This window comes from Mustela lutreola, chromosome 7 (genome assembly GCF_030435805.1).
Source record: "Mustela lutreola isolate mMusLut2 chromosome 7, mMusLut2.pri, whole genome shotgun sequence".
Classification (NCBI taxonomy): domain Eukaryota; kingdom Metazoa; phylum Chordata; class Mammalia; order Carnivora; family Mustelidae; genus Mustela; species Mustela lutreola.
The window spans coordinates 57,776,918-57,804,579 of record NC_081296.1 but is presented as its reverse complement, the minus strand read 5'-3'; the positions used below and the strand labels follow the sequence as shown (position 1 = coordinate 57,804,579).

The 27,662-nt window shown below is 37.7% G+C and overlaps 2 protein-coding genes across 2 annotated transcripts; both read left to right on the top strand.

Moving 5' to 3' along the window:
• Nucleotides 1-4,766: 4,766 nt before the first annotated feature.
• Nucleotides 4,767-5,688, top strand: LOC131836048 (olfactory receptor 11G2-like). The gene is given in 2 exon segments (XM_059181064.1): nucleotides 4,767-5,035; nucleotides 5,037-5,688. Coding segments are annotated over 2 exon segments (921 nt in total).
• Nucleotides 5,689-21,551: 15,863 nt separating this feature from the next.
• On the top strand, nucleotides 21,552-25,397 carry LOC131837118 (olfactory receptor 11H6). The gene is made up of 3 exons (XM_059183376.1): nucleotides 21,552-21,605; nucleotides 21,751-21,823; nucleotides 24,397-25,397. The coding sequence occupies exons 1-3, from the start codon at nucleotides 21,552-21,554 to the stop codon at nucleotides 25,395-25,397; spliced, it is 1,128 nt and encodes a 375-aa protein (XP_059039359.1).
• The last annotated feature ends 2,265 nt before the right edge of the window (nucleotides 25,398-27,662 follow it).

Genomic DNA, 27,662 nt, shown 5'->3' with positions numbered 1-27,662 from the left:
CAGATAGTTTTTTTAATTCATTTTTGTAATTTAATGGAAAGCTGTCCTAACAGATCTGCTAAGCAGAACAGGTAGATCCCAACAGCTGTCCCCTCTTTTTCTTAAAAGGTCATTATTGTTGGACCAAGTTGCCATCATTCCACAGTCAAATGGATGGTGCTTGCCTTCCTGCTTATAAATACGAAAGAGCAGGAGTCAGTAAACTATAACCAATGGAACAAATCTAGCCTGCTGTCTGTTTTCGTATGGCCAATGGACTAATAATTCTGACATTTTTAACTTAAATATTAAAATCAATATGTAAGAATAACATTCTGTGACACATGAAAGTTACATGAAATCCAAATTTCAGTGGACATAAATAACATTTTATTGGAATACAGCCATGTGCATTCAGTTAGATAATGTCTGTAGCTGCTTTCACACAACAGCAGAGGTGAGTAGTTGTGACAGAGACTACGTGGCCTGCAAGCCAAAAAAATTTTTTAAGATATTTATTTACTTATTTGAGAGATAGGAAGAGCAAAGAGGGAGAGTGAGAGGGAGAAGAAGACTCCGTGCTAAGTAGAGAGTCCGACATGGGGCTTGATCCCAGGACTCTGGGATCATGACCTGAGCCTAAGGCAGAGACTTAACTGAGCCACCCAGATGCCCCTACAACCCAAAATTTTTAAGACAAAATTTGCTGGCCCTTGGTGTAAAGCATTACATAAATGGGTCGGTCTCTACTGAAATGCTGGCTAGTGTGGGTATAGTTCAAATATGTACACCTTCCAGTGAGATCAGCACAGAGAAGGGCACATTCTACAACCCCTCTGCTTGTTGAACCCTATTTTATATCTGAAGTCCTTATGTGTTCACCTCCTTTGCACAACAGTGTATGTTGGGGGACGGGGCATGTGTGTATGAGAGACAAAGTATGTATGTGTGTGTGTGTGTTTGATTAACAGAATCATGTGGTGAAGTTAGAAATATTAAGCAGGGTCAAATCAAAGACCCTGGTGTGGAGATTTTATTTACTGTAAATGCTTTGGGAAGTTAATTGAAATCTGCATGCAAGAACAAGGACTGATCTGATTTTCCTTTTTTAAATAGTCACTCTGGCTGTGGCATGGATAGCAGGTTATAGAGGGGAAGGGTGGAAGCAAGAAGCAGTCAGAACAGCATCACAGAAGTCCAGCAGAGAAAAGATGAGAGCTTAAGCTACAGAGAAGTAGGTGGACCAGAGACTTATTTTGGAGACAAATGAACAGAAATTGTTGACGAATGAGATGTGAGGGTAAGAGAAAGGGAAGAAATGCCACTCTGAAATAAGTTTTATGGCAGGGAGGGGGCAGAAATCTTTTTTTGTTGTTGTTGTTTTTAATTTTTTCAATTTATTTATTTTCAGAAAAACATTCATTATTTTTTCACCACATTATTTTTTCACCACACCCGGTGCTCCATGCAATCTGTGCCCTCTATAATACCCACCACCTGGTACCCCAACCTCCCACCCGCCCCCCGCCACTTCAAAACCCTCAGATTGTTTTTCAGAGTCGATAGTCTCTCGTGATTCACCTCCCCTTCCAATTGACCCCAACTCCCTTCTCCTCTCTAACACCCCTTTGTCCTCCATGATATTTGTTATGCTCCACAAATAAGTGAAACCATATAATTGACTCTCTCTGCTTGACTTATTTCACTCAGCATAATCTCTTCCAGTCCCATCCATGTTGCTACAAAAGTTGGGTATTCATCCTTTCTGATGGAGGCATAATACTCCATAGTGTATATGGACCACATTTTCCTTATCCATCCGTCCATTGAAGGGCATCTTTGCTCTTTCCATAGTTTGGTGACCGTGGCCATTGCTGCTATAAACATTGGGGTACAGATGGCCCTTCTTTTCACGACATCTGTATCTTTGGGGTAAATACCCAGAAGTGCAATTGCGGGGTCATAGGAAAGCTCTATTTTTAATTTGAGGAATCTCCACACTGTTCTGCAAAGAGGCTGCACCAACTTGCATTCCCACCAACAGTGGAAGAGGGTTCCCCTTTCTCCACATCCTCTCCAACACATGTTGTTTCCTGTTTTGTTAATTTTGGCCATTCTAACTGGTGTAAGGTGATATCTCAATGTGGTTTTAATTTGAATCTCCCTGAGGGCTAATGATGATGAACATTTTTTCATGTGTCTGATAGCCATTTGTATGTCTTGATTGGAGAAGTGTCTGTTCATTTCTTCTGCCCATTTTTTGATATGTTTGCCTGTTTCATGTGTGTTGAGTTTGAGGAGTTCATTATAGATCCTGGATATCAACCTTTTGTCTGTACTCTCATTTGCAAATATCTTCTCCCATTCCGTGGGTTGCCTCTTTGTTTTCTTGACTGTTTCCTTTGCTGTGCAGAAGCTTTTGATTTTGATGAAGTCCCAAAAGTTTATTTTCGCTTTTGTTTACTTTGCCTTTGGAGACGTATCTTGAAAGAAGTTGCTGTGGCTGATATCGAAGAGGTTACTGCCTATGTTCTCCTCTAGGATTCTGATGGATTCCTGTCTCACGTTGAGGTCTTTTATCCATTTTGAGTTTATCTTTGTGTACGGTGTAAGAGAATGGTCGAGTTTCATTCTTCTACAGCTGTCCAGTTTTCCCAGCACCATTTATTGAAGAGACTGTCATTTTTCCACTGTATATTTTTTCCTGTTTTGTCAAAGATTAATTGACCATAGAGTTGAGGGCCCATATCTGGGCTCTCTACTCTGTTCCACTGGTCTATGTGTCTGTTTTTATGCCAGTACCATGCTGTCTTGGTGATCACAGCTTTGTAATAAAGCTTGAAATCAGGTAACGTGATGCGAGGGGGCAGAATTCTTAAACATTTAATCCAAGGACCAATTATTAGACTGTTTACTAGCAGATGTTTACTCCTAAAATGAAATTTCACAAATACCAGCAAAACAATCCTGGTCAAAAATACTAATCATTATTAGTAATCTTTGTTTTTAATTGCTCATAATTAAGTTAACTTCCTCTGAATTAGCACTAGACTTATAGACTTAATCTTTTTTTAGAATCCATCAAGGATTTCCACATAGCAAAATCTTTCCCATGTCCCTGTTTTAATTCTTTAGCAATCAGCAGGCTCATGTTACTCCAATGTAACTTTGAAAACACTGCAGGGCATGCTGCAAAAAAAAGGCTAAATGCTTAAGGTCCTTAATCATGAACGAAGCTGGTACAGAGTGACTTTTTAAAAATACATTCTTCTGTTGTCTGCTTCCAACTACCCTTTTTAAAAGATAAATGTGTGGTCTCAGAAATTTACTAGTCCCCTACACAAATGAGTTTAAAAGCAGAAAAGGAAAAGACATCTAGGAAATGGAAGTTCATAATGCAGATACCAAAAGAATCTAGCTCACTTTTCCTCCACCAAGACCAGAGTCCATTAAACCCTATTCCAGTTTATACATGCTAAATAGAGTCAGGCAGATCTGTGGAGATTTTATCGGCCCCAAGAAACCCCACGCTATCAGAATCAGGGGATCCTTAGTTTCAAATGACCCAGAAACGGTTTTAAAAGTTATGCTGTAACTGTTCCAGTCTTACCCCGCCTTACCCCCCTTTACACGATTGTTCTTCCTCCAGTGCAACTCTTTAAGCCCCCAAACCTAATACTTGAGATGGAGTATCAGCTGGTTGCTGTCACCTTTTGCTCTTGGTCCTACAGTTTTCTCAGAACTTGATTACTCACAATAAGAAATTATTCAATTTTCAAATTTTCAAAAAGCAAAATATGGACTTAACATAAAATGAGGGGTGGGGGACACAGATTTTCTGTTGCTTATTTATACATTTATTTACAGAGGGTTCTAATTGATTCCAAGGCCTGAGTACATAATTGCTTAACAAAGTTATTCTAACTTATTTAGAACAAAAGAAAACCATTGTATGTAATATTCAACCTTTAAAAGTCACTCTGCCTTGAGATCGTCCTAAGGAGTTACTGAAGGATGGAGTAAAGTTTTAGCTTTGCATCCCCTACAAATCCACCACTATTTAGAATTCCATATTATTAATAATTACCATAGTATATATTGTTGGAATAGAATTATATTTATAGCTATAAACTAGGAAAATTCATATCTCTTTTTTAGGTAAGCACAGACCTGTTTCTACATGGCCCATTAATAATTCTTTCACCTTGGTCAACCATGGATGGCTACAATTACTGTTTTAACACAACAGAAACTGAAGCTAATTCTCTCCAATTGGCTTGACTGTTTTACACATAAAACTGGTGTGTAATATTATCAAATTAAGGTAATCATTTAGTTTTTAATAAGGCCAATTTCAAAAATCATGTAAAAGAGTCATTCCAAAAAGTTCCAAGTTTGTTACATAATAAAGAGTTTGATGCAATTTCTGCCACAACTGCAAATGTCACCACTTCTGAAAATGGAAAAAATTCCACTTTTGTGAGAACAGGTAGGTAGACAGAAACTCTATTAAATATAAGGTCTAATCTAATCTTAAAACACCTCTACAACACTCTCCTTCAAGACCTTATCAATTCTAACCAGAGTTATCTTGAGTCCACCGTGAAAATGTCAATGAGAATAAAAAGTAACCCAGGTCAATATTTTGTTTTCTAAGAAAAAAAAGTAACTATAAACACATAGTTCTCTATTTTCATTCCCAAGATGTTTTAAATAAACTCTGGGTCCCCATCTGTCTTTACACTGTCATTCAATAATTTGATGGCTTTTTTACAGTTCCCAGACACATGATAATCTCCAACAGCTCCAGCACCATCACTGGCTTCATCCTCCTGGGGTTCCCTTGCCCCAGGCAAGGGAAGATCCTCCTCTTTCTGCTCTTCACCCTTCTTTACCTCCTGACCCTCATGGGCAATGGGTCTATCATCTGGGCCATGCGCTGGGATCAGAGACTCCATACCCCCATGTACATCTTGCTCGCCAACTTCTCCTTCCTAGAGATCTGCTATGTCACCTCCACTGTCCCCAACATGTTGGCCAACTTCCTCTCTGACAGTCATCTCCTTCTCTGGGTGCTTTCTCCAGTTCTACTTTTTCTTCTCCTTGGGATCTACAGAATGCTTTTTCTTGGCTATTATGGCATTTGATTGGTACCTTGCCATCTGCCAACCTCTACACTATCCAACCATGATGACAAGACATCTGTGCACCAATCTTGTGGTCACTTGCTGGATACTTGGTTTTTTCTGGTTCTTGATTCCCATCGTAATCATCTCCCAAATGTCATTCTGTGGATCCAGGATCATTGACCACTTTTTGTGTGATCCAGGTCCTCTTCTAGCACTCATGTGCAAAAAAGCTCCTGTGATAGAGCTTGTCTTCTCCACTTTAAGTCCTCTGCCCCTCATCATTCCCTTTCTCTTCATCACGGGGTCCTATGCTCTGGTCCTAAGAGCAGTACTGAAAGTCCCTTCAGCAGCTGGGAAAAGAAAGGCTTTCTCCACCTGTGGGTCTCATCTGGCTGTGGTTTCACTGTTCTATGGCTCAGTACTTGTCATGTATGGAAGCCCAACATCTGAGCATGAAGCTGGAACACAAAAGATTGTGACTCTGTTTTATTCTGTTGTGACCCCCCTCCTTAATCCTGTGATATATAGTCTTAGGAACAAAGATATGAAAAATGCCCTGAAGAAACTTCTGGGAATATAAAAAGTGTTAATCAAAACGGCTCTTGAGAAATTAGAGTTCAATATTACATTTAACTTATTTACAAAAATTGTATTTAACTTATTTTCAGGTTTAAAAAGGTTTTTTTTTTAGTATAATTGACACACAATATTACACTAGTTTCAGGTATACAACTTAGCAATTTGACAAGCTTACATATTATGCTACATTCACCACTGTATAGCTACCATCTGTCTCATTATATAGCTATTACATTATCATTGATTGCATTTCTTATGCTCTGGTTTTTTATGCATGTTACTTAATACATAATTGGAAACCTTGTCCCCTTCCTCTTCACCCATTTTGCCCAACCCACACTGCTCCCCACTGGCAGCCATTAGTTTGTTCTCTGTATTTATAAGTTTGGTTCTTCTTTTTGTTTATTCATTTTTTAAATACTATTTACAAGTGGAATCCTATGGCATTTTGTCTTTCTCTGACATATTTCACTTAGCAAAATACCCTCTAGGTCCATCCATGTTGTCTCACAGGGCAAGCTCTCACCCTTTTCTGTGGCTGAGCAATATTCCATTGTGCATATTTTCCTTATCCATTTGTCTGTGGCTGGTCACTGTGTTGTTTCCATGTCTTAGTTGTTATAAATAATGCTGCAATAAACACAGGGATGTGCATATCTTTTTGAGTTAGTGTTTTTGTTTCCCCTGGTTAAATATCCAGTAGTGGAATTACTGGATCATATGGTATTTCTATTTTTAATTTTTTGAGGAACCTCCATAGTCTTTTCCACAGTGGGTGCACCACTTTGCATTCCTGCCAACAGTGCATGAGGGTTCCTTTTCTTCACAACCTTGTCAACACTTCTTGTTTCTTGTGTTTTTTATTTTAGCCATTCTGACTGATGTGAGGTGATATCTCATTGTGGTTTTTTTACTTACACTGTTCTTGATGATTAGAGATGTTGAAAATTTTAAAAATAATTTAAAAAAACTACTTTTTTTCAAAAATTATTCACCATAGTACTGACCAAAAACCTTAAGCATGTGTCTATTGTTTACTTCTTACCCTGGTTCTTGATCATTTGTCCTGTTTGTTACCATGCAATTTTTTAAATTGAAGCTAAATATTTTATTTCAAAATTTGTGAAGACAGCAGGTGTAGTAAATCAACAAAAGTTAAGTTTTCTTGTAGCAGTAGAGAAAGTGGAGGCAGATCATTTTTATTTCATTTAAGGACTATAATTTAAGTATAAAAATAGCCTAGATTAGCTTTGCCTTTATTCCTGAAATGTATACTCCAAGAATAGTCCTCTGAGTCTCATCTGCAAGGCTGGACTGTTTTCAGGGTCCCTCCATTTTAGTGCACTCTAGTTTCCTAATTCTGCACTCCTTGAACGCCATGCTCCTGAAAGCTCTGCTCAGCTCTTTAGACTCCCAGTTTTGCTTTCTCTAGATTTCTTGAAATCTCATCTTGCACATTAATGGACTAGAAATCAACAAATGCCTGAAAAGGATATTGCATCATATTTTGAGCCTCACTTCTCTGTGGTTCTCCTCTCTCCAGGATTTGTTGCTCAAACTCCAGCTTCTCTAGCGGCCACAAACACCAAAGCCTTTATATTCTCCTATCAGTGATACTACTGTTTTCTGCTGAGACTTTATTCTTCCTTCCTCCCATTCTTTCCCACATGCCTCGATATCCCCATATTGCCCACACCCAGTGAACTGTCAAACATCCTCAGGAAAACAGCACTCAAGGTGAATATAGAACTCTTTTCCTTGTCCCTCCCTTCTTGGAACTGTAACCCCTGAAGTCACCTGTGTTGACCATCTTCCAGAGCCTTCAAATGATGCTGTTAGGTATTCTGTCCAGATTCTATGGTTACTTCTGGTGGAAAGGTTAGTTTAATACAAGCTGCTTAGTCAGGAGAAAGCCAGAAATTCTTTTCTATTATTTCTGGTGCATCTAAATTCCACATGGTCTTACTTCCTTCGCTTTCCTAAGATGACCCTATAACAAAACCATGCAAAAATGCAGAGACAAATCAGAGACAAGTGGATATAGGGACTGGCATAAACACAAGTTTGAGATACAGATCTGCTTTTTTTCTTATTGCAAGCAGCTCCAGATTCCCAAGGAGTAGTCAGGGCAGGGTAGTCCTGCTTACATTAAAATAAGTGGTAAAATTGGAGAGGGAAACAAACCACGAGAGACTGTGGACTCTGAGAGACAAACTGAAGGTTTGGGGGAAGGGGGTGAGCTGGGTGATGGGTATTGTGGATGGCATGAATTGCATGGAGCACTGGGTGTGGTGTATAAACAATGAATTTTGGAACACTGAAAAAAATAAAATAAAATAAAATTTAAAAAAATAATAATAAATGAGCAGTAATGCCCACAGAGAACAGATTCAGGCTTTTTTTTTTTCCTTTCCCTGTATAGGAGGCACTCAGCAATTGTAGATCAGTAAATACATGTACCAGGAGTTATATTAGTCACTTGGGCTAGTTCTCCTTGCACTCCCTCCTAGGTCTTAAATGAAAGGTCATCTTAATATTGAAATGTCTTTAGCAATTCAAAGACCTGATCTGCAAATGAAGAAAATAAAGGTTGGGAATCAGGAGTGGCATGTTGATGTTTAATGGTAAAACACAAAAATTTTCTATCCACCACCCATTTCACTAGCCCAAGTTGCTTTTTTGCTACAAACTAATACTGTATTTCTATCTTTAGTACATTTCAATTATTTTCCCATCAATAATTTAGTAAGTCTCAATCATCTGGCAGTTAAACAATATTTGTTTCCTTAAGATACATAAAACTCTATGAACAGTAGGAGGACAGAACAATATCCTAATAGGAAAATAAGCAAAAGGATATAGACAACATGTAGAAAATATTCTTAAACATATAGAAAGAGCACTAATTCATTCATTAAAAGATACAAGTAGAATAAGCCTATAATGTTATCTCATTTTTAACCCACAGGAGTAATAAAGATCAAGCATTTTGATAACCACTGTGTGGTTGAGGATAGTGAAATGACTTCCCTCACTCTTGTAGGAGAATAAATTTTACAAGCTTTATACAGGACAATTGGGCAACTTTGATCGAAATTTAGAAGACATACACCCTATAAGCCAGCAATCCAACTTCTAAGGTGCTCGGTGTACAGATATTCTCACACATATAGGAAATGATGAAAGTATAAGAATATTCATTCCAGTATTGCTATAATAGCAAAATGTTGAGAAAAATGTCAGTTCCTATTAAAAGACAACTAGTTAAATAAGCTATGATTCAGTCATACAATGGAATATTGTCTTCAGTCTTATAGAATGTGAAGTAGTTTCATATGTAATATTATACATATCTCCAAGATATATTTTATCTTGTGACTTATTATTATTTCTGAAGGATAGCTGACATCCCAGATATACTGTTGAGTGAAGAACACAAGGCGGGTAGCTAAGTGTAACTATCTTTCATGTAAATGTATAGACTATCTCCTGAAAGAGATCCCAAAACTGGTAACAGGGGTTGCTTCAGGGGAGGAGAATTTGATGTCTGAGGAACAAGAGAGTGAAGGAAGTGTTTACTTCATAACTTCTTTTGAACTCTTTAAATTCTTTGGTATACTGCCTGTTATTTATTTAAAAATAAATTTGAAAATTTACTTAAATTTTATTATTAAATATTACATATTTATTTAAAATTTATTTAATTCATTTAAATAATATATTTTTTAAAATTTTAAATAAATAATAATACAGTTGTTTTAAACAAAAAAACTTTCTAGAGGAATTTTCTAATAATATGATCTAGAAAATTATTCCCCCAATACCTCCTCAACAACTCTAGGAATCCATAGGAGCCTATCCATGTATTAAAAAGTAGAAGTTAGGTCCAAAGAACATCTTCACATTTTTTCACTGACTTTTTGGCACTTCATAGAAAATCTGAGATGTGTTTTTTTCCTCTTAGAGCTTCTACAAATATACTGTGACAAACTCTGTAACTACTGTATCATATTTATATTTAGACACCCCCCCTCCCATTATTCAACTATATACTCTTGTTTTTGTTGTTGAGCACTTACAATACCAGATATTGAACCAGGAAATAAATTTGATACAAAAGTACATAAGAGACATTTTTTTCCATCATAGGGCTCACAGTGTCATAGTACAGATGCATAATAAAATTGCAAGTGTTTTCTTTTTGTTAAATGGTACAAGTGCAATAATGGGGAAAAACTAATACTTTTAAAGATCATGAGAAGTAGCATGTGTGCAAACATGGATTTGTGTCATGTAAAAGAAGATTAAAGCATAGCTAATCATAGGGCATTTTCTTTTTAAGAGCACACCTCAGGTTACAAAACAAAAGTGTTTCTAATAAAAGGCATCCATACTGGTAAGGAAGAAGATAAACTGTCAGTGTTTGCAGATGACATGATACAATGCACTGAAAACCTTAAAGACTCCACCAAAAAATTATTATAATAAATGAATTCAGTAAATTTTCAGGACACAGAACTGAGGAACCTACTGTGTTTCTATATACTAAAAATGAAGTAATAGGAATATTAAGAAAGCAATCCCACTTACAGTGACACCAAAAGGAACAAAATACCTAGAATTAAACATCACTAAGGAGGTGAAAGACCTGTACTTTGAAAATTATAAAACATTCATGAAAGAAATTGAAGATGACACAAATAAATGGAAATATAGGGGCACCTAGGTGGCTCAGTTAGTTAGGCATCTGCCTTCAGCTCAGGTTATGATCCCAAGGTCCTGGGATCAAGTCCCACATCAGGCTCCCTTCTCGGTGGAGAGACTGTTTCTCCCTCTGTCTGCTGCTCCCCTGCTTGTGTGCTCTCTCTCTCTCTGACAAATAAATAAAAATTGAAATTTTTTAAAAAATAAACAAACAAAATAAATGGAGAGATATTCCATCCTCACGTTTTGGAAGAACTGATATTGTTAAAATGTCCATACTAACCAAAGCAATCTATAGATTCAATCTCTATCAAAATACCAACAGCATTTTTCACAGAACTAGAAAAAATAATCCTGAAGTTTGTATGGAATCACAAAAGACTCCAAATAGTAAAAGCAATCCTAAGAAAGAAAAACAAGGAGGTATCATAATTCCTGACTTCAAGATAGAGCATAAAGCTGTAGTAATCAAAACATTATGGTCCTGGGGGAGGAAGCAAGATGGTGGAGGAGTACCATACTGAAATATCATTAGGTCCCAGGAGTTCAGTTAGATAGTTACCAAACCATTCCAAACAGCTACAAACCCAATGGTAGATAGAAGAGAAGAAGAGCAGTAATTCTAGGAATGGAAAATTGGCCACTTTCTGGAAGGTAGGACATGCAGAGAAGTGAATCTGAAGCTACAGGAAGGTAGACTGTAGGGGGAGGGGCTGGCTAGTGGCAAGCAGTGGAGCTGCAGAGCACAAAATTAGAACTTTTAAAAGTCTGCTGCACTGCGGGATGTTGCTCCAGAGGCTAAGTAGGGGGTAGAGTCCTCATGGGGACAGTGTGGTCGCAGGACCCACGGGGTCACAGGAAGACCAGGGGTGTCTAAGTGTGGCAGAGACCCCAGGTATCAAAGTAGGGAAGCCAGCTACAGAGCCAAGGAGTGAGCTCTCAGCTCGAGGTTACCTTAAACCATGATCCAAGGCACAATCAAGCCACAGATCTTCAAGCAGGGACCCCACAGGTGGCAGATCCGGGGAGACTCACCTCCTCCCTCCAGAAGCAGCAGCTCAGGAATGTGCAGCAGAAATCTGCTGGGTTTAGAGATTCCAAGGGGGAATGTGCACTAGAGATAGAAACACTCGGTCACAGGCCGGATGAGCATGGAGTGTGGCTGGAGACCAGGATGGAAGGTATTGACTGCTATTCTCTGAGGGCACACTGAGAAGTGGGGCCCCAAGCTCTTGGCTTCTCCATCATCATTCCTGTCCCCCAAAGCTCTACGAAAAGCATTCAGGGAACTAAAGCTCCTGAGAGCAAGCCTGAGCAGATTACTTAGCCCGTACCCTGGAAAGGGTGGTACAATTCCGCCTCAGGCAAAGATATTTGAGAACCACTGCAACAGGACCCTCTCCCAGGAGATCAGCAAGAACATCAAGCCAAGACCAAGTTCACTATCAACAAGAACCGCGGGAAAGCAACACATAGAATTCATGGCTTTTCTCTCATGACCCTTTAGTCTTACAAAGTTAATTTTTTTTTATTTTATTTTGTTCTTATTCTATTTTTTTTAACTTTTCCTCTTTCCTCTTTTAATATTTTTAACTATTTTATCTTAACAATACCTTTTTAAAAAATCTTTTTAAATTTTCATTGTTAATAGTCATATTATTTTAAAAGTCATATTTATGTATTATGTTATGTATTTATGTATTATGTATTATGTTAAAAGTCATATTTAACCTTATTTTTTGTAAACATATAGGTTTCTTTTTTAAAAACATTGGGATAAAATTTCTTTTAACAGATCAAAATATACCCTAAATCTTGCACATGGCTGTGTTCTAGTCTCCAGCCTAATCACATTCTCTCCCTTTTTTGCTTCTTTTTCCAACCAACTTATCAATTCCTTTTTAAAAATCTTTTTAAAATTTACATCTTTACAGTCATATCCATCCCTTCATCATGTTTATCCTTGTTTGTGTGTGTGTGTGTTGTGTGTATATGTATGTATATATATACATATATGTCTGTGTGTATATGTATGTGTATATATATATATTTTTTTCTTTAAGATGATGGGAGATAATTTCCTCTAAGATACCAGAATACACACAAAATCAAGTGGATGGCTCTCTTCTATTCAACAGCCTAATGTATATTTTTTTATTTTTATTTTTCCCCCTTTCTTTGCTCCCCAAATTCGGGTCCCCTTTGATTTGGTTAGCATATATTTTTCTGGGATATTTGCCACCCTTTTAGTATTTTATTCTCCCATTCATATATTCTTATCTGGATAAAATGACAAGGCAGAAAAACTCACCACAAGAAAAGAACAAGAAGGAGTACCAATGGCTAGGGACATAAGCAGTATGGACATTGGTAATACGTCAGAACTAAAGTTCAGAATGATAATTATCAAGGTACTAGCTGGGCTCAAAAAGGCATGGAAAATATTAGAGAATCCCTTTCTGGAGAAATAAAATAACTAAAACCTAACCAAGTTGAAATCAAAAAAGCTATTAATGAGGTACAATCAAGAATGGAGTCTCTTACTGCTAGGAAAAATGAGGCAGAAGAGAGAATTAGTGATATAGAAAACAAATGATTGAGAATAAAGAAGCTGAGCAAAAGAGAGACAATTTCTGGACCACAAGGGGAGAATTTGAGAGATAAGTGATACCATAAAATGAAACAATATTAGAATATTTGGGATCCCAGAAGAAGGAGGGGCGTGAAGGTATATTGAAGCAAATTACAATAGAGAATTTCCCTAATATGGCAAAGGGAACAAGCATCAAAATCCAGAAGGCACAAAGAACCCCCTCAAAATCAATAAAAATAGGTCCACACCCAGTCACCTAATAGTAAAACTCACAGTCGTAATGACAAGGAGAAAATCCTGAAAGCAGCTCAGGACAAGAAATCTGTAACATAAAATGGTAGATATATTAGATTGTCAGCAGACTTAGCCACAGAGACCTAGCAGACCAGAAGGAGCTGGCCTAATATATTCAGAGCACTAAGTGTGAAAAATATGCAGCCAAGATTACTATATCCAACTAGGCTATTACTGAAAATAGGAGAGAAAAAACTTCCAGGACAAACAAACACTAAAAGAGTTTGTAAACACCAAACCAGCTCCAAAGGAAACACTGAAAAGGGTCCTTTAAGTAAAGAGAGATCCTAAAAGTAGTAGAACAGAAAGGAACACGAGACAATATACAGTAACGGTCACTTTACAGCCAATACAATGGCACTAAATTCATATCTTTCAATAGTTACCCAGAATTTAAATGGCCTAAATGCCCCAATCAAAAGACACAGCATATCAGAATGGATAAAAAAAAAAAAAAACATCAATATGCTGTCTACAAGAAACTCAGTTTAGACCCAAAGACACCTCCATATTTAAAGTGAGGGGGTGGAAAACAATTTACCATGCTAATGGACATCAAGAAAGATGGGGTGGCAATCCTTATATCAGATAAATTAGATATTAAGCCAGAGATTATAATAAGAGATAAGGAAGGGCACTATATCATAGTAAAAGGGTCTGTCCAACAAGAAGATCTAACAATTTTAAATATCTCTGCCTCTAACATAGGAGCAGCCAATTATATAAATCAATTAAAAACAAAATCAAAGAAACACATCAAAAATAATACAATAATAGTAGTGGACTTTATTTTTTTTTTTAACACCCCCACCCTCACTGAAATGGACAGATCATCCAAGCGAAAGATCAACAAGGAAATAAAGGTTTTAAAAGACACACTGGACCATATGGACATCACAGATATATTCAGAACATTCCATCCCAAAGCAACAGAATACACATTCTTCTCTGATGCATATGGAACATTCTCCAGAACAGATCATACCATGGGTCACAAATCAGGTCTCAACTGGTACCAAGATTGGGTACCAAGCTTAGGATCATTCCCTGCATATTTTCACACCACAGTGCTCTGAAGCTAGAACTCAATCAAAGAGGAAAGTTGGAAAGAACTCAAATACATGGAGGCTAAAAAGCATCCTACTAAAGAATGAATGGGTGGGTCAACCAGGAAATTGAAGAAGAATTTTAAATATTCATGGAAACAAATGATAATGAAAACACCACAGTTCGAAATCTTTGAGACACAGCAAAGCAATCCTGAGAGGAAAGTATATAGCAATACAAGCAATACATTCTCAAGAAGCAAGGTCTCAAGTACACAACCTAACCCTATACCTAAAGGACCTAGAGAAAGAAGAGAAAAAAAGGCCTAAACCCAGCAGGAGAAGAGAGATCAATGAAATAGAAACCAAAGAACAGTAGAACACATCAATGAAACTGGGAGCTGGTCCTTTGAAAGAATTAATAAGATTGATAAACCCCTGGCCAAACTTACCAAAAAGAGAATGGGCCCAAATTAATAAAATCATGAATGAAAGAGGAGTGCTCACAACCAAAATCAAAGAAATAGAAACAATTATAAGAACATATTATGAGCAATTATATGCCAGCGAATTTGATAATCTGGAAGAAATGAATGCATTCCTAGAAACATACAAACTACCAAAACTGAACCAGGAAGAAACAGAAAACCTGAAAAGACCCATAACTAGTAAGGAGATTGAAGCAGTCATCAAAAACTCCCAACAAACAAGAGTCCATGGTCAGACGGCTTCCCAGGGGAATTCTATGAAACATTTAAAGAAGAATTAATTCCTATTCTCCTGAAACTGTTCAAAGAAATATAAATGGAAGGAAAACTGCCAAACTCCTTTTATGAGGCCAGCATTACCTTCATCCCAAAACCAGACAAAGACCCCATCAAAAAAGAGAATTACAGACAATATCCTTGATGAACACAGATGCAAAAATTCTCACCAAAATACTAACCAATAGGCTTCAACAGGTCATTAAAAAGATCATTCACCACGACCAAGTGGGATTTATTCCTGGGTTGCAAGGTTGGTTCAACATCTGCTAATCATTTGATGTGATACAATGCATTAATAAAAGAAAGAACAAGAACCACATGTTACTCTCAATAGATGCTGAAAAAGCATTTGACAAAGTACAGTTTTGATCCTTTCATGATCAAAACTCTTCAAAGTGTAGGGATAGAGGGAACATATCTCAATATCATCAAAGCCATCTATGAAAAACCCACAGCAAATATCATTCTCATTGGAGAAAAACTGAGAGCTTTTCTGCTAAGGTCAGGAACACGGCATGGATGTCCATTATCACCACTGCTATTCTACATAGTACTAGAAGTCCTGGCCTCAGTAATCAGACAACAAAAAGAAATTAAAGGCATCCAAATCAGCAAAGAAATCTAACTTTTACTCTTTGCAGATGATATGATACTTTAAGTGGAAAACCCAAATGACTCCACCCCAAAACTTCTAGAACTCATACAGGAATTCAGGAAAGTATCAGGATATAAAATCAATGCACAGAAATCAGTTTCATTCCTATACACCAACAACAAGACAGAAGAAAGAAAAATTAAGGAGTCAATCCCATTTACAATTGCACCCAAAACCATAAGACTCCTAAAATAAACCTAACCAAAGATGCAAAGAATATGGTCAGAAAACTATAGAATACTCATGAAAGAAATTGAGGAAGACACAAAGAAATGGAAAAAACGTTCCATGCTCATGGATTGGAAGAACAAGTACTGTGAAAATGTCTATGCTACCTAAAGCAATCTACACATTTAATGCAATCCCTATCAATAGACCATAAATTTTTTTACAAAGAAATGGGACAAATAATCCTAAAATTTATATAGAACCATAAAAGATCCCCAATAGCCAGAGGAATCTTGAGGGAAAAAAAAGCCAAAATTGGTGGCATCACAATTCCAGACTTCAAGGTCTATTAAAATGCTATAATCATCAAGACAGTATGGTACTGGCACAATAACAGACACATAGATCAATGGAATAGAATAGGGAGCCCAGAAATGGATCCTCAACTGTATAGTCAACTAACCTTCAACAGAGCAGGAAAGAATGTCCAATGGAAAAAAGTCTCTTCAACAAATGGTGTTGGGAAAATTGGACAGCCACATGCAGAAAAATGAAACTGGACCATTTCCTTACACCACACACAATAATAGACTCAAAATGGATGAAAGACCTCAATGTGAAACAGGAATCCAGCAAAATCCTGGAGGAAAACACAGGCAGCAACCTCTTCAACCTCAGCCACAGCAACTTCTTCCTAGAAACATCACCAAAGGCAAGGAAAGCAAGGGCAAAAATGAACTATTGGGATTTCATCAAGATAAAAAGCTTTTGAACCATGAGAGACTATGGACACTGAAAAACAATCTGAGGGTTTTGAAGGGGCAGGGGGTGGGAGGTTGGGGGAACCAGGTGGTGGGTATTAGAAAGGGCACGGGTTGCATGGAGCACTGGGTGTGGTGCAAAAACAATGAATACTGTTACCCTGGAAAGAAATTTTTTAAAAAAAAGATAAAAAGCTTTTGCACAGCAAAGGAAACAGTCATCAAAACCAAAAGACAACTGGAACACTGAGAGAAGATATTCACAAATGACATATCAGATAAAGGGCTAGTATCAAAAATTTATAAAGAACTTATCAGGGGCAACTGGGTTTTTCAGTCGTTAAGCATCTGCCTTCAGCTTGGGTCCTGATCCCACCACCTGGGATCTAGCCCTGCATCAGGCTTTCTGCTCAGTGGGAAGCCTGCTTCTCTCTCTCCCATTCTCCCTGCTTCTGTTCTCTCTCTCACTGTGTCTCTCTGTCAAAAAAATAAAATCTTTAAAAAGGAAAAAAAAAAAACTTAACAGACTCAACATCCAGAGAAAAAATAATCCAATCAAGAAATGGGCAGAAAGAAAAAAAAAAAGAAATGGGCAGAAGACATGAACATGAACAGACATTTCTGCATAGAACACACCCAAATGGTCAACAGACACATGAAAACTGCTCAATATCACTTGGCATCAAGAAAATACAAATCAAAACCACAATGAGATACCACCTCACACCAGTCAGAATGGCTAAAATTAACAAGTCAGGAAATGACAGATGCTGGCAAGGATGCAGAGAAAGGGGAACCCTTCCACACTGTTGGTGGGAATGCAAGCTGGTGCAGCCACTCTGGAAAACAGCATGGAGTTCCTCGAAAAGTGGAAAATAGAGCTACCCTAGGACCCAGCAATCGCAATACTGGGTATTTACACTAAAGGTACAAATGTAGTGATCCAAAGGGGCACGTGCACCCGAATGTTTACAGCAGCAATGTCCACAATAGCCAAACTATGAAAAGAACCTAGATGTCCACCACCAGATGAATGGATAAATAAGATGTGGTATATATATGCAATGGAATACTATGCAGCCATCAAATGTAACAAAATCTTGCCATTTTCAATGATGTGGATGGAACTAGAGGGTATCATGCTTAATAAGTCAATCAGAGAAAGACAATTATCATATGATCTCTCTGATATCAGGAATTTCAGAGAAAGGGCGGGGGTTCGCTGGGAGTATGGAGGGAAAAAATGAAACAAGATGGGATTGGGAGGGTGACAAACCATAAGAGGCTCTTAATCTCATGAAACAAACTTAGGGTTTCTAGGGGGTTAGCAGGTAGGGTTAGGGTGGCTGGGTTATGGCCATTGGGGAGCATATGTGCTATGGTGAGTTCTATGAAATGTGTAAGTCTGATGATTCACAGACCTGTGCCCCTGGGGCAAATAATACATTATATGTTAATTTTTTAAATGTGGATGGAACTAGTATGTATTATGTTAAAAAAAAGATAAGTCAGAGAAAGACAATTACCATATGATTTCATCCACATGTGGAATTTAAGAATGAAAAAAAATACAGATAAACATCAGGGAAGGGGAAAAGAGAGAGAATCAAACCATTAAAGACTCATAATGACAGAGAACAAACTGAGGGTTGATGGAGGGAGGTGGGCAGGCTGAAGTTCTAAATGGAGGATGGGCATTAAGGAGGGCAGTTGTGATAAGCACTGGGTGTTATATGTAAGTGATGAATCACTAAATTAAATTTTGATTTATGAATCACTAAATTATTCATAAAACCAGTATTACACTACCTGTTAACTAACTAAAATTCAAATAAAAATTTTTAAAAGAAAACAAAGCTAAAAAAAAGGAATTTATCTTATATGTAATAGAGTTTTAACTTGACAGAGAAAGACAAATAGCATATGATCTTCTTGGCAGAATCTAAAAAAACAAAACAAATGCATAAAAAATGAAAAGCAGAATCAGACCTATAAATGCGGTAACTGGTGGTTACTAAAGGGGAGGGATGGAACAAACGGGTGGATGATACAGTATGAAATGAATAAGTCATGGGAATAAAAGTTACAGCATAGGGAATGTAGTCAGTGGTATTGTAATAGCATTGTATGGTGACAGATGGCAGCTATACTTGTGAGCATAGTTTCACATATAAAGTTATTGAATCATGTTATACACCTGAAACTAGCATTATACTGTGTGTTAACTAGCTAGAATTAGAGTAAAAAATTAAAAATTTAAAAAATCATTTTAAAAAAGAGTGGAAAATTACAAATACACTCCTGAGGCTCTTGAACCATACCACCCTAAACGCGCCCGATCTCGTCTGATCTCGGAAGCTAAGCAGGGTCGGGCCTGGTTAGTACTTGGATGGGAGAACCATATCAATCATATTATGAATATACAGATATTTACAAAATATTCTCATATCTAGTATCTCATCTCATTTTCATATCAGCCCTATGGAGTACACAAGGAAAAATTATGTGTCTAATATTTAAAATTTGAAATGAGCCCACCAAACTCCCACAGTTATAAGTGAAAACACTCAGGCTAGGACCAAGATTTTCTGTGTCTTAGTTTTCTTTTACCACCTTGTCTTTAGGCTCAAATCTGCTCCCACCCATAAAAAGTACCCTGCTTTTATCCCAGGTCACCCCATTTCATATGATGCCTGAATAACCTTCTTCACCACTTCCCTGCCTCTCCCAGGCCTCTTTCAAAAGCCTGATGCTTAAATGCAGTCCTGCTTGTGAGATACAATCACCTGTAATTCAGCTTCTAGTGCCAGTTATCTCTACAAATATTCCTAACTCTGTCTCCAAACTATGATCGATTAATTCCTGATCCTACTGAAATCCCTCCCAAACTTAGATGCTATTTCATACACCCACTCCTTAACCCAGACTTGATCCTCTACACAGTGGTTCTCAAACATCAGCATGCAACAGAAACACATGGCAAGTTTGTTAAAACAGATTGCTTGGCCCACACCAAGTTTCTAAGTCAGAGAGGAGCCCCAGAAGTTGCATTTTAACAACTTTTCAAGTCCCTGTTGGTACAGGGACTACATTCTTGAGAACCTGCTCTGTCCTTATACAACCACACTCCTAAACCCAGTAGTGTTCTCTCCTGGAGTTCTTGTTCCCTCAGATTCTCTGCCTCATCTTGTTTTTCTCCTTCTCCCGATACCAATGTAAGAATTCTTACTTCTGGGATGCCTGGGTGGCTCAGTTGGTTAAGCAGCTGCCTTTGGCTCAGGTCATGATCCCAGCGTTTTGGGATTGAGTCCCATATCGGGCTCTCTGCTGAGCAGGGAGCCTCCTTCTCCCTCTGCCTCTGCCTGCCACTCTGTCCTCCTGTGCTCACTCTCTCTGGCAAATAAATAAATAAAATCTTTTTTTAAAAAAAGAATTCTTATTTCCTGCCTTGAGCCATTTATAGTGCTAAACCTTCATTTTTACTAATATTGCATCAGTTAAGTCAACAAATTACAAATCTATTTTTATAGAAGACTAAGTTTTTCAAACAAATGTGTTCAAGCTACACTTAAAATTGACAACGGAAATTCTTTACCTTTTGTTGGATATAACAAAAATTAAATAAATTACATATAAACAGAAAATTTTTAGAATTTAAGTGCTTAGAGGTTTGGCACCAAGATAAAACAGATTTATCTTGGAAAGAGAGCTCACCCTCCCAGCCCCAAACCCACTATCCCCCTCCTCCCCCATGTCATTCTCTCTCTCTCTCTCTCTCTCTATTAACCTGTCCCATTCACTCCTCTCCTCCTTCATCCCTCAGGTAGATGGGGTCCTTAAAGGAAGGATAATTCCACCAAGAGGACAATTTTCTCTGCCTCTCTTGGGTGTTTATTCTGACCTCTGTGCCTTTCTAATCAAACCACTAGGGGAAATATGCACAAATATAGGCAGAATTGGGTGCATGCCCAGAGATACATGAACACATGCTTTCCAGTGAACACGCTGAATGATTAATCCGATTCAGGAAGGACATGTAAACTTTTAATAATGACTGGCATGAAAGATACATTTCATTTAGTTCAGAATACTAAAGGAAGGAAGTCTATGGGGCCACAAATACTGCTCTCCACTCATGAATGAGCCTTTAGGTTATTAAATGAGGTACTCTTATGGCTGAAATTTCTCTCACATCTTCCTCTTGGAGCCAGAAACACCATCAGGTATGTAAGGAAAGTCTGCCCACATCAGTGTGTCACTACTCCTATATACCCACTGCTGTCAGACTCTAAGAGCATGCTGGTTCTCTTGTAAATCTATCCTCTCTTTGTTCCTTTGTTCTTTACTAAGAACATGTTAGGTCCTGCAGTTCTCTTTTCCTAACACACTTCTGTTTGGGGTAATATATTCACATTAAGGACTCACTCTAGTATCACAAAGTTCCCACTATACAACTCACTTAGGGAACATAGGGTTCAAATCCCTTGGATGTTTTGGGGTGCCACTAAACCTTCAGTCAGAATGGAGCCTGAGTCTTGTACCACTTTGTTTCTAATATTGATCAGCAAAGTTTTGGTTGACAACTATCCTTCGTCAAGGGCAACTAAAGCAGGATGTTCTTATTTTTCAGAATACTTAATAAGTAACAAGTGGGAAATGGAAACCAAGAGAGTCATAAGCAGACTATCTTGTCCTTTTTCATTTACCAAATTTATCAAATTACCAAATTTACAAATTAACCTTAAAAATATAAATATTTAAAGGGAAAAGAATCCCTGCACTTCTCTGGGCAAGAGGCTTAAATCTCTCAAATGAGTGGCTGGGGTTATGAAGGAGGATCTGGCTTCCTTATCCATTCAAATAGAATGGACTCTCCATGCTCCTTGTTTCTCCTCACCTCTCCAACTGTTCTTTTGTTGTATCACTTGAGGTGAGTAGAAAGAAGTGGATTTAAGTTCACCCTTTGAGCTACTAATAGGTGCACTTTAATGCGGAGGAAGAAGAAATAGATGCAGTAAAATTTCAAATAATCTGAGAAGTCCGTTTATCCCTTTTTCTGATCCCATATTCCACAGGTAACTAAAATTTCATGGCAGCACAAATGTCAAAAGATCCTGGATATCATGAAATCAGAGGACCAGGAAGGAGGTAAGACTTATGAGGTCTGGTTCCAAGTCCAAAATCATGAACTGGATTTATGTTTCTTTTCTTGATGATAAAAACTTCCTGGTTTGTGATTAAAGTAAATCAATTCATGTCTCATGTCTCTGTCTGTCTTGAAAAGCCAAAAATCTCATTTATGTCAAAGTTGGCAATCATGTGACTCCTCTCATTACACTGATTTATCTAAATTATTATGAGCTGTAATAAATATCTTTTTGAGGCCCACAGTATGTAATTGGGTATGTGCCATGAAACACTGTTCAAGACACTATAGATGTAAGTGGCAGTCTTGACTGCTTTTATGTCATAAGTTTCAAAAGGGGAGGAATTTTATTTTTCATGCTTACCATTGTGCCCCAGGCCTTAGCACACTGCTGGGAATATAACAGTGAATAAACTTGTGTTTAATGCCAGTGAATAAGTAAGTGAATAATGTGCTATGATTTAAATTCAAGATTCAACTTTTTTTTATTATAAGCCAAGTAACTATATTTTCTGACCAAAAGTGACAGCACATGGTCTGACAAATACAAGTATAGTTATGGGGGGTATATTTGAAATTATAGCTCTCCTAGAAATTTTGATACATACAGTCATAGCTATAGTCTATTGAACTAACTTACCTGGACAAAATTTAGATTTTCATGAAAGTCATGTTTAGTCAGAGTCTTTTTTCATCATTTTCATCATTTTAAAAATATCGTTAATCAAAACAGATATACAAAGTTGCCTTGGCAATAAAACCTTTACCTTCTCAGTTTGCTCCAGGTTTGATCAAATACTGAGAAGTAGACCTCATGTGTTCTGAAGATTATTTAAATGGCATAAAGATGCAATTTTGTGAGTATCTTAGCAGTAACATTAATAAATAATATGGCAAATTATCTTACATATGTAGTCAAGATATCACTAAATTTAAAATATTTAAAATAAAATGATGGTTTCACCCAGCCAAATATCTTGAATTTTAACCAGGAAACTTTAAGACAAAGAAATAAGAGTGGATATGGGGCACCTGAGTGGCTCAGTCAATTAGGTGGCTGACTCTTGATTTTGGTTCAGTTCATGATCTCGGGAATTCTCTCTCTCTTTTTGCCCCCCATCCCTTGCTAGATAGATTAGATAGATAGATGATATAGGAAGATGATAGATAGATAGATAGATGATAGATAGATAGATAGATAGATAGATAGATAAAGAAATAAGCCTGGATCAATAATTCTAGAGAAGTTGTTAGCAACATCCAAATTTATACTCGTGTCTCAATTCCTAACTCAGCCAGTATGAGGACAATCTTTCTGGTCTCGGCATATCCTAAGATGACCTTTCTAATTCGTTATTTAATTGAGGTAAAAGCAAGATGATGAATGGAAAGTTATGGTGTTTAAGGCTTAATTCCCAGACAAAAAAAGAGAGAGAGAGAAGGAAGTACACTGTTTTGTATACTAGACAAAATTGGCATATCCAGCTACCAGTTACCTCAAAACTCTAGCCATGATGTAGAATAATGCAGCTTAGGGGGAAACAAGCCAGGAAAAATGGTGGTATCCAGGAAAAAAAAAAAAAAGTAATGTATATGGCACATAATAGCTTCCATCTGTTATTTAAGCCCCATCATCATCACCATAATAGAAGAGGAATGAGACTTATTTTGTATAGCTTCAGCAAAGGAGAGTACTAGGATCAATGCATAGAAGTAATAAAGGAGACAGATTTTGTGCAACATTAAGTACTTTGAAAGAACCAGATTTCCTCAGGAGGGAATGAGCTAAATTGTTCTACAAATCCAGATGCCACCTAAAAGAATGTAACTTAGAGAGGGCTACATAAATAATTTTCACACCATTTTACAGAATCCTGAGGTTTCTAGAGCACCTCCCTCAGAAACAGAAAAGCAAGGGAGCTCAAGACTCCCACCACATAGTTCCATTTATCTGCTTTTTATTGGACTTTAGTATGTGAAATTCTGAGTAAGAAAACAATTTTTTGCTTCAGATTTCTATTCAATTTTGTTTCAAAGTAGAATATATCCAAAGTGTATACTTACATGTAGGATATCCAAGAGGCAATGATTTTAACATGTAAGATGATACGTTAACTAACTCAGGCTTACAGGAATATTTGAAACGAAGTGAGGTCTGCTCTAAACCAATCTCTAAATGGGGAGTGTATCTAGGAGCTACTGCCTATTTTTGCACGTTTAAGTAAACCCCTTAAATTTCTCTGAGCCTCAGTTTTCTTTTTTTTTTTAAGATTTTATTTATTTGACAGAGAGAGAGATCACAAGTAGGCAGAGAGGCAGGCAGAGAGAGAGGAGGAAGCAGGCTCCCCACCCAGTAGAAAGCCCAACGTGGGGCTCAATCCCAGGACCCCAAGATCAGAACCTAAGCCAAAGGCATTGGCCCAAATCACCAAACCACCCAGGTGCCCTGAACCTCAAGTTTTTTTTATTTGTTAAAGAGAAGGATGAAGCACACCTCCCTACAGTTTTCATTTGGAAAACCAAATGAAATAATGTAAAATAAAAACACTTTGTACATTAACAAGTGTATTGTTAGCAAAACCTAAAAATGTTATTATTCACTCCTTAGTTACTTCTGTTTCTCTAACAGTTTTGGAATCCCAGAATACAACAATGCATTTTGTGACTGAATTTGTCCTTCTGGGTTTCCCTGGTCAAAGGGAGATGCAGAACTTTTTCTTCTCATTCATCCTGGTGGTCTATCTCCTCACCCTACTGGGGAACGGGATTATTGTCTGTATAGTGAAATGGGACAAGCGTCTTCACACACCCATGTACATCTTCTTGGGAAACTTTGCCTTCCTAGAGATCTGGTACATTTCCTCCACTATCCCAAACATGCTAGTCAACATCCTCTCTGAGACCAAGACCATCTCCTTCACTGGCTGCTTCCTCCAATTCTATTTCTTTTTTTCACTGGGTACCACAGAATGTTTCTTCTTATCAGTCATGGCCTATGATCGATATCTTGCCATCTGTCGCCCACTACATTACCCCTCCATCATGACTGGGAAGCTCTGTGTGATCCTGGTCTGTGTTTGCTGGGTGAGTGGATTTCTCTGCTATCCAGTCCCCATTGTCCTCATCTCCCAACTTCCCTTCTGTGGACCCAACATCATTGACCACTTTGTGTGTGACCCAGGCCCACTGTTCGCACTGGCCTGCATCCCTGCTCCTTCCACTGAGCTCATCTGTTACACCTTCAACTCACTGATTATCTTTGGGCCCTTCCTTTCCATCCTGGGATCTTATACTCTGGTACTCAGAGCTGTGCTTCGTGTTCCTTCTGGTGCTGGTCGAACTAAAGCTTTCTCCACATGTGGGTCCCACCTAATGGTGGTGTCTCTATTCTACGGAACACTTATGGTGATGTATGTAAGCCCAACATCAGGGAACCCAACAGGAATGCAGAAGATCATCACTTTGGTATACTCAGCAGTGACTCCACTCTTAAATCCCCTTATCTATAGTCTCCGAAACAAAGACATGAAAGATGCCCTAAAGAGAGTCCTAGGATTAAGAACTAATCCAAACTGAGATGTTTTAGAGGGTATTATGCTAAGCAAAGTACGTCAGTCAGAGAAAGACAAATACCCTATGATTTCACTCATATGTAGAATTTAAGAAACAAAACAGATGAACACAGGGGAAGGGAAGGAAAAATAAAATAAAAACAGAGAGAGGTAAACCATAAGAGACTCTTAACTCTAGAAAACAAACTGAGGGCTGCTGAAGGGGTGGTGGGTGGGGAGATGGGGTAACTGTATGATGGGCATTAAGGAGGGCATGTGACATAATGAGCACTGGATGTTATACGCAACTGATGAATCACTAATATCTATTCTTGAAACTAATAATATACTTTATGTTTACTAAATTGAATTTAAATTAAAAATGGAGAAAAAATAAAGAAAAGCAGAATTTGTCACTTCTGACCTTAATTATTTATAAAAGCAATAAAAAACGGCTTCAGTAATTCATGTTCTGGATCATACTTAAGTAGAAGATACTTTTTTTCCACAGTTCCTTAGCAGTTCAAGTTCAGCTCACCAATGAAAAAGGCTAAATAAAATATTGTAAACATGCATACTTTTCTAAGTAATTACATTCTGTTATTATATGTATGTTATTTGTCTTTGATGTCTCTTCATTTGTTTAATCTTAGCTGGTGGAAAGAATGAAATGCATGCATACCTGGAGCCTTTCAATAGGTGCGTGATCTAAGTTCAGAAAATATTCTTTAAAAACAATGGACCAAAAGGCTGCAAAAAAATAAATAAATCCACCCAGTAAAAACATTTGCCATTGTGTAAAGCTGTCTTTCACACCAAAAACAAAGTAGGCTTTATACTTCCATTACATAAAGTACAAACTCTTCCTCCATTCAAATCCCTAATTTACAACACTGCCCATTCAGTCCCTAACCCTTGAACTTCACAATAATCCAGGATCTATAAAGAACTCCTCAAACTCAACACACACAAAACAGACAATCATATCAAAAAATGGGCAGAAGATATGAACAGACACTTCTCCAATCAAGACATACAAATGGCTATCAGACACATGAAAAAATGTTCATTATACTAGCCATCAGGGAGATTCAAATTAAAACCACATTGAGATACCACCTTACACCAGTTAGAATGGCCAAAATAAGCAAGACAGGAAACAACATGTGTTGGAGAGGATGTGGAGAAAGGGGAACCCTCTTACACTGTTGGTGGGAATGCAAGTTGGTGCAGCCACTTTGGAAAACAGTGTGGAGATTCCTCAAGAAATTAAAAATAGAGGGGTGCCTGGGTGGCTCAGTGGGCTAAAGCCTCTGCTTTCAGCTTGGGTCATGATCCCAGGGTCCTGGGATCGAGACCCACATCTAGCTCTCTGCTCCGTGGGGAGTCTGCTTCCTCCTCTCTCTCCGCCTTGCCTCTCTGCCCACTTGGGATCTCTCTCTGTCAAATAAATAAATAAAATCTTTTAAAAAAAAAAAAAGAAATTAAAAATAGAGCTTCCCTATGACCCTGCAATTGCACTACTGGGGATTTACTCCAAAAATACAGATGTAGTGAAAAGAAGGGCCATCTGTACCCCAATGTTTATAGCAGCAATGGCCACGGTCGCCAAACTGTGGAAAGAACCAAGATGCCCTTCAATGGACGAATGGATAAGGAAGATGTGGTCCATATACACTATGGAGTATTATGCCTCCATCAGCAAGGATGAATACCCAACTTTAGTAGCAACATGGATGGGACTGGAAGAGATTATGCTGAGTAAAATAAGTCAAGCAGAGAGAGTTAATTATCATATGGCTTCATTTGTTTGTGAAGCATAACAAATAACATGGAGGACAAGGGGAGATGGAGAGAAGGGAGTTGAGGAAAATTGGAAGGAGAAATGAACCATGAGAGACTATAGACTCTGAAAAACAATCTGAGGGTTTCAAAGGGGCGGGGGGTGGTGCGGGGAGGTTGGGGGAACCAGGTGGTGGGTATTAGAGAGGGCACGAATTGCATGGAGCACTAGGTGTGGTGCAAAAACCATGAATACTGTTACACTAAAAAATAAATAAATAAATAAATTTTAAAAATTAAAAAATAATAATAATCAATCTATATGTTCTCCCAACTGCACATCTTTATTCATAGCTTTCCCAAATCAACTGTGACAATACCACTTGTAATATGCAATAATAATGTCAAACATATTTTTATGCCTCTTAGGAAGCTATAGGACAAAGTCTCAGTCAGAAAATTACTAAGAGAAAATTATACCAAGAACAAATTCCATCTTTGTGCCCAA